This window comes from Primulina eburnea, chromosome 13, assembly GCF_022965805.1.
Source record: "Primulina eburnea isolate SZY01 chromosome 13, ASM2296580v1, whole genome shotgun sequence".
NCBI classification, from domain to species: domain Eukaryota; kingdom Viridiplantae; phylum Streptophyta; class Magnoliopsida; order Lamiales; family Gesneriaceae; genus Primulina; species Primulina eburnea.
The window spans coordinates 17,570,556-17,578,647 of record NC_133113.1 but is presented as its reverse complement, the minus strand read 5'-3'; the positions used below and the strand labels follow the sequence as shown (position 1 = coordinate 17,578,647).

Here is an 8,092-nt window from a genome sequence, read left to right as displayed (position 1 = left end):
TATGTCGTGTGTAAGGGTGGATAAATAATGGAGTCTCGGTTTGACAAGCTCGAAGGGGAATCGCTCGGGTTGTAGCCGTTGTGACGTTAGTGTGCAAGATCGAGAGTTGTGGGTTAGTAGCTGTGCATGGCTCAACACCAGCCTTGAAGCCGACCTATTAAAAGTGTTAAATAAGAAACACGTTTTCTGTTTTTTGTTTACATACATGGACACATATAAATAACTTCAAGCGGTTACTGTAATTGTATTTGAACATTTTGTTTCCTTTCATTGCTTTGTACTCGTCTGTAGCTTCGAGCTTACATCAATGGAGATTCTTTTGTTCAATCACTTTACGTCTTCTAATATGGTATCAGAGCTGATAAAATACTAAGCTACGATTGTAGTTTCTCTATGGCCAGAGGAAATCAAGCTTCGACATCTTCTCAAGCTATGAACAATTCCAGTGGCCGGTTAGTTTCTGAAGACTCGAGCAGTCCATTTTATCTTCAAAACGGAGATCATCCTGGATTGGTGTTAGTTACGCATCCACTGACAGGTACTAACTACAATACTTGGAGTCGCGCGATTTCAATGGCATTAACAGCCAAAAATAAGCTCGTTTTTGTTGATGGGGCTTATCTACGCCCTCCGATGGATGATTTGTTGTACGGAGCTTGGAATCGCTGCAATAGCATGGTTATTTCGTGGCTTTTGAACTCCGTTAGCCGCGAAATATCAGATAGTCTTCTGTATATACCTACAGCATCTGAAATTTGGATCGACTTGAGAGATCGATTTCACCAGAGCAATGCTCCGAGAATTTTCCAGCTCAAGAAGCTTTTAACTGGTTTACATCAGGGATCCATGGACATCAACGCTTATTACACCAAATTACGAACTCTCTGGGATGAGTTGAAGGATTTTCAACCTGTATCTGTCTGTAATTGCGGATCAATGAAGGATTGGATCAATTATCAGAATCAAGAGTGTGTGATGCAATTTTTAATGGGGTTAAATGAGTCTTATGCACAGATTCGTGCCCAAATTTTGATGATGGATCCAATTCCTGTGATTTCTAAGGTTTTTTCACTAGTTGTTCAGGAAGAGCGGCAACGTTCTATCCACAAAGACATTACAAGTCCTTCTGCAGATCAATATTCCTTCACTCATCAGTCTTCCGTGGCAGCTATGACTAAAGTAAACCAGTATGTTAAAGACAATTCTGGTGACAGCACTCATCAGTCTTCCGTGGCAGCTATGACTAAAGGAAACCAGTATGTTAAAGACAATTCTGGTGACAAGCCAATCTGCTCTCATTGTCATATGACAGGGCATACAATTACCAAGTGTTACAAAATCCACGGTTATCCGGTTGGTCATCCAAAATATAAACAACTACAATTAGGCAGTGGTCGGCAGATACATGTCAACCAAGCACATACTCCACCTGTTCCAGCACATACCTCACCTGCTCCCTCAATGAATTCAATGGCGAGTTCTCTGAATCCTGATCAGTGCAAGCAGCTCATTGCTTTCTTGAGTTCACAGCTTCAACTTGGTCATACTAGTGCACTGGACACACAACAACTTGGACCTTCTGCTTCTTGTTTCAGTGGTAACTATTCTTTGGCATTTGGTCTTAACCCTTCACTCAGCACACGTTGGGTATTGGACACAGGTGCTACCCATCATATTTGTTGTTCATTGAGTTTCTTCTCATCGAGCAAGTCATTTTCCTCAAGAGTTACTTTGCCTAATAACTCAGTGGTGTATGCCACACACATTGGTTCTGTACAACTGTCTCCTGATTTGTATCTAGATGATGTGTTGTTCGTCCCTCAATTTAGTTTTAACTTGCTTTCTATCAGCTCGTTAACTAATCACACTCCTTGCTCGGTTCATTTTCTTTCTGATTCCTGCTTTATTCAGGCACTTACCACGAACAAGATGATTGGGATGGATAGCAGGATGGGAAATCTGTACGTTCTACATCATTCCAGCCCACAACATCATTCCAGCCCACAACATCAGTCCAGCACATGTCATTCCAGTTCCTCTCCAACAGTCTGTAATGTTGCTTTTTCAAAATTAGAATTGTGGCATTATAGAATGGGTCACCCTTCTTTTCCTAAACTGTCAGTCTTAGAGAATGTTTTTGGAGATAATTCTTTAAAGCATGATGGTGTAATGCATTGTTCGATATGTCCTTTGTCCAAACAAAAGAGGTTACCTTTTATTTCGCAAAACACACTATGTAATAGTCCTTTTCACCTACTTCATATTGATATTTGGGGACCTTTTACACCTCTGAGCATTGAGGGATACAAATACTTCCTTACTATAGTTGACGATCATACTCGTTTCACATGGATTTATTTGTTGAAATCTAAATCCGATGTTTTGCATCTATTTCCAGACTTTTGCAAAATGATCCATACTCAATTCGGACAGAAAATAAAATCAGTTCGATCGGACAATGATCCAGAACTAAATTTTTCAGATTTCTATAAGGCCGAGGGAATTGTCTCTTATCATTCTTGTGTTGAAAGACCACAACAAAACTCTGTTGTGGAAAGGAAACATCAACACATTTTGAATGTGGCAAGATCCTTAATGTTTCAATCCAATATTCCCCTACCATACTGGAGTGATTGTGTTTTAACCTCTGTTTATCTTATCAATCGTACACCTTCTTCTCCAATTTTAAATCAAACTCCTTTTGAACTTCTATACCGTAAGAAACCCCTCTATAATAAATTTGAGAGTTTTTGGTTGCATGTGTTATTGGTCTACCCTCTTGAATCATCGCACAAAGTTCTCTCCTAGAGCTATTAAATCTGTCTTCCTTGGATACCCAAGTGGTTACAAGGCCTATAAACTCCTCAATCTTCTCACAAACGAGGTGTACATTAGCAGGGATGTGGTGTTTCATGAAACCATTTTCCCTTTTATGGACCAGCCAACCTCTTCTTTTCCACATCAAGATTTCTTCTCTGATGGTGTTCTTCCCACACAGCAATCAATTGCACGGGAAATAACTACAAATTCTGGTCTTCCATCTCGGTCAGATTCTGGTCTTACATCTCGGTCACATAGAGTATGTACTAAACCATCCCATTTACGTGATTATCATTGCTATTCTACTCATTATTCTTTCACCTCATCCACTGCTCATCCTCTGTCTCTTGTTCTTGGTGGTACTCGGTTATCCAAGCAGTATTCTGCTTTTATACAAAATGTTTCATCTATCATTGAACCTCAGTCTTTTTCCCAAGCTGTTGTTAAACCAGAATGGTGCCAAGCCATGGCCACTGAACTTGAGGCGTTGGAACGTAATGGAACTTGGTCCGTTGTTTCCCTACCCCTTGGGAAGACTGCTGTTGGGTGTCGATGGGTCTACAAAGCTAAGTTTCGTGCTGATGGCAGTCTAGAGCGATACAAAGCTCGCCTCGTTGCTAAAGGTTATACGCAACAAGAGGGAATTGATTATCTTGAAACTTTCTCTCCCGTTGCAAAACTTGTTACAGTTAGAGTTTTGCTAGCCTTAGCCTCAATTTGTGGATGGTCTCTAACTCAACTTGATGTCAATAATGCCTTTTTGCATGGTGATCTCTCTGAAGAGGTTTACATGTCTTTGCCTCCTGGTTATCAACATAAGGGGGCGGTTTTTCCTCATAATGCAGTGTGCAAACTACACAAGTCTATCTATGGCCTTAAACAGGCTTCGAGACAATGGTTTGCCAAATTCTCCTCCACATTGATTCGGATTGGTTTTGTTCAATCTCATGCTGACAGTTCCTTGTTTGTGCAAACTCGAGGTCGTACGTTCTTGGCATTGTTGGTTTACGTTGATGACATTGTATTGGCCACCAATGACAAAAAGGAAGCCAATGATTTGAAAATATTTTTGGACAGTTGTTTCAAGTTGAAAGACCTTGGAGATTTGAAGTACTTCCTTGGCATTGAGGTAGCAAGATCTTCTAGTGGCATTTCTATATGTCAACGCCATTACGCTTTACATCTTCTCACAGAAACAGGTTTACTGGGCTGCAAACCACGCTCAACTCCCTTGGATGTTAACCTGAAGTTGAGCATTGAAGATGGTGAGCTACTCCCTGATCCTTCATTATACCGCAGATTAGTAGGAAAATTATTATACCTCACTATCACTCGCCCTGATTTGGCTTATTCAGTGAATCGGTTAAGCCAATTTGTTGCTTGCCCAAGAGAACCACATCTACAAGCTGTGTATTCCATTCTTAAATATGTGAAGGGCACAGTTGGCCAGGGCCTGTTCTATGCTTCTTCTTCATCTTTAAAGCTGAGTTTCTTTTCGGATTCTGATTGGGCCACATGCCCTGATACACGTCGTTCCGTTTCTGGTTACTGTGTTCTTATCGGGGAGTCCTTAGTTTCATGGAAGTCTAAGAAGCAACACACGGTTTCTCGTTCCTCTGCTGAAGCGGAATACCGGTCTATGGCTGGTGCTACTTGTGAGGTTATTTGGATGCTAGCCGTACTTAAGGACTTATGCATATCATATAGTGAACCCGCGGTGTTGTTTTGTGATAGTCAATCGGCCATTCACATTGCCTCCAATCCAGTGTTCCATGAGCGTACGAAACATATCGAGATTGATTGCCACATTGTGAGAGAAAAAGTACAGCGTGGTCTTATCAAGCTTCTACATGTTTCATCTCAGTTTCAACTTGCAGATTTGTTCACTAAGTGTCTATTGCCGTCTCGCTTTCGCATGTTGCTTACCAAGATGGGTGTTCACAACATTCACACTCCGTCTTGAGGGGGCGTATTAAAAGTGTTAAATAAGAAACACGTTTTCTGTTTTTTGTTTACATACATGGACACATATAAATAACTTCAAGCGGTTACTGTAATTGTATTTGAACATTTTGTTTCCTTTCATTGCTTTGTACTCGTCTGTAGCTTCGAGCTTACATCAATGGAGATTCTTTTGTTCAATCACTTTACGTCTTCTAATACGACCCTCTTGGATTAGTGGGAGGACTGGGAAGGGTCTGAGCACGGCTGGTCTTGTTCCTTAAGCAAATCGAAGGAGCTTTGGTGAGGGGACTCGGGTAACTTGTCTTTGGAGAGGTTCATCGAGTGCTTTGCGTGGGCGGGTTCCATGATCTGTAGGGCTAGTCAGGGTCAATCCAGGAGAGTCTTTTGGGTTCGAGGAGGGTGCCAGCTTAGTCGGTTAGGTGCTAGTCTTCCTGGTCGTGTGCTAGGATCGAAACTTGTAAGCTAAGGGAATAGGGTCTTCAGTTGCCATGGTGTAAGCGATCATTTCTACGTTTTGTTTGCACGACAGCTTTATGCTTCGGCTAAGCTTGGTTTATGAGGTTAATGAAGGTCCTTAATGAGTCATAAAGACTGACATATGGTGGTAGGAGAATGGACCGAATGAATGAAGGGGTGGAGCCATGTGTTGGATAAATGATATGATAAGTGGGGGGTGGCCGAGAATTGATGGAGGGAAATAGATTTGGCCGAGAATTAGGAGCTTAATGTGAAGGATTTAAAGGCTGTAATGAGTGCTTTAAGAGTGGTAACAAATGTGGGAAAAATTTGGTTTAGTTTCGAGTCGATTCGGGTTAAAACCGGGACCTCTGTCCAGGTTTTTAAACGAATCGAATAAGTTATGGAATGGGCTTAATTTTACGTCTAAGAATGCTTATAAATATGTTTTGGGATATTTTGAGGAGTTTGGTAAGCTTCGGGATCAATTTTAGACGTCTAGGGGTAAAACGATAATTTTTGTGTTTCCAGGGGCAATATGGTCATTTTACACTCGAGGTGAGATTTTGATCCTGGCAGCGCCCTGAGCACAAATTCATGATATTTTAAATTTTCACACATCATGATTCACGATTTTTAAGATTTAATAAAAATATACATTGCATGCTTGAATTTAAAGGAAATTGCATTTATACATGAATTTTATAAGTGATGAAAATGACAATGTTTTGAATGATGGGAATTAGTTGTGGCTATTGAAGTATATGTAAATGGTTAAGACGTATATGTAAATGTTGATGATGAGGCCTAGGCACAGTGGATGGGTGATCCTGTCACTTATTGTCCGACATTCGCTGGGTACCGCGGTTCTATGTATGATGGATCCATCGTAAATGATGTACGATAGTCACCTCTAATGAACTGAATTCACTAATGATAAATGATGAAAGATGAATGATGAACGATGAATGATGAACGATAAATGAATGATGAACGATGAATGATGAATGATGAACGAAAAATGATAAACAATGAATGATGAATGATGATTAACGATGAACTGTTTTGGCACGTCATGATTTTACACGACACGTTTATGTTACGTTTTTAAAGTTCATGAAAGGTATGTTGAGTATGGTATTTTTCACTGCTGTGTGCTATGTATATATATTTGCTATTAATGGTGCAGGTGTGTTGAGTCTTTAGACTCAATAGGCGTGTATGATGCAGGTGAGCTTAATGATGATGGGACTGGAGGTGCCGAACTCTGAGAAGGCAGACCTGGTGCGGTGACATGACCCGAGGACCACATGTTTTCCGCATTATGATAAATGAAATTGAGAGGAGATGAACATTTTCATACGTTGATGATTTTTAAGATTTTTACTCGTTTATGTTAACGTATGATTTTAGACGTGTTTGGTTATTTTAAAATGCGCTATTTTTACTGATAAATATTTAAGATCATTTTTAAATGTTATATTTTTCTGTGCAGTGCATGCATGAGAAACGTTTAAATGATATTTTGAAAATGCGAGCTTTTAAAATTAAATAAAAAATATTTCTACATTTTTAAAAATGAGCGAGATGTTACGACATGATCATGGTTTGATAGCCAAAACCGAAATATATCAAGAACATATCGAAAATAAAAGATGCAGAATTTTCGGTTCCTCTTGTGCTTCACGGGTTGCATTGTTTTGATGGTTTCAGGTATTGGTTCGATTCCAGGCTCCCAAGGCTGCTCCTAGACATGTTAGGAACACATTTGTCCATTGGTTCGAGTCCCATGCTAGCCGAAATCAAGAGATGACAGCAACACCCCATTAAGTGTCATTGTGTGCTCGATTTTTCTTGAGTTGTTGTCCATAGAGGAAGTTTCTGATCATGGCTGCCCTAGGGGCCTATAGCCATGGTTAGATAGAACACTTCCCTAGCATGTCTAAAACGTGACCAAGTTTCCCTTTTGAGGCTTGGTCCATGGTTGCATCGGTTTTTAAATCAAAACACAAGAACTGCCCCTACCCCCTTTCGGCCTTCTCATTTTCCAGAAAGTGTAACATTCGGTTTTGCGGAATGGCGTGGATCTTGCTCGGCCTATGGCCCTTAGCCACGGTTCATACCATACCTCTGGATGTCTAGATCATGTCATGGTCAATAAATGGCCAATGGAACGACACGAGAGAGCAAACGAAGCAAAACACCCCACGCATGCAAGGGTGCTCTCGGGTGGGACTTTCAGTTGGTTTCTGGTGTGATGCGAATTGTGGCTGGCCTAAGGCCCTTTGCCATGGTTCAAATCATTCCCTAGGATGTTGGTAAGGGGTTTTGGTCGGTGGTTCAAGCCCCAATGGCCATTAGCCTCGCAAACGACGCAAGGAAACCAAAGCACAGCTGCTGTATTTTTGTGGACAGCAACTTGCTACTTCGGTTCAGTGGCTTGTTCGAGTTCTTGGTTGGCTTTTAGCCTATGGCCTTAGACTGGACAGTGCCTCATCGAGTTAGGAAGGTCATGTTTTTGGCCGTTCGTGATTCGGATCATTTTTGAGGTCGTACGAGAAATTACGGCTTGTTCGAGTTCTTGGTTGGCTTTTAGCCTATGGCCTTATACTGGACAGTGCCTCATCGAGTTAGGAAGGTCATGTTTTTGGCCGTTCGTGATTCGGATCATTTTTGAGGTCGTACGAGAAATTACGGTGCGATGTGCCAAATTGGCTCTCGAAAGAGCGTTTCATGTTTTGGCCTCTATTCACCAAAATTTTGGCCCTTCTCATTTTAGGAGAATTATTTCATCATTTTAAAGAGTATTTTAATCATGACTAAATGATGGTTTGGTGTTGGTTCGAGTTGG

The 8,092-nt window shown here is 40.9% G+C and overlaps 1 protein-coding gene across 1 annotated transcript; it reads left to right on the top strand.

Annotated features, from left to right (window-relative positions):
* Positions 1–304: 304 nt before the first annotated feature.
* On the top strand, positions 305–4,783 carry LOC140809059 (uncharacterized). Its single transcript, XM_073166525.1, has 4 exons — positions 305–1,161; positions 1,225–1,961; positions 2,091–2,166; positions 2,942–4,783. Exons 1-4 carry the CDS (start codon positions 394–396, stop codon positions 4,781–4,783), a joined length of 3,423 nt encoding a protein of 1,140 aa, XP_073022626.1. The 5' UTR covers positions 305–393.
* Positions 4,784–8,092: the final 3,309 nt, after the last annotated feature.

Bases quoted from the DNA above. Each gene is read 5' to 3' on its own strand.
- LOC140809059 (XM_073166525.1), top strand. From the start codon at position 394: ATGGCCAGAGGAAATCAAGCTTCGACATCTTCTCAAGCTATGAACAAT. The intron at 1,162-1,224 runs GTGGCAGCTATG...AGCACTCATCAG, and splicing joins CCTTCACTCATCAGTCTTCC to TCTTCCGTGGCAGCTATGAC. The intron at 1,962-2,090 runs GTACGTTCTACA...GTGGCATTATAG, and splicing joins GATAGCAGGATGGGAAATCT to AATGGGTCACCCTTCTTTTC.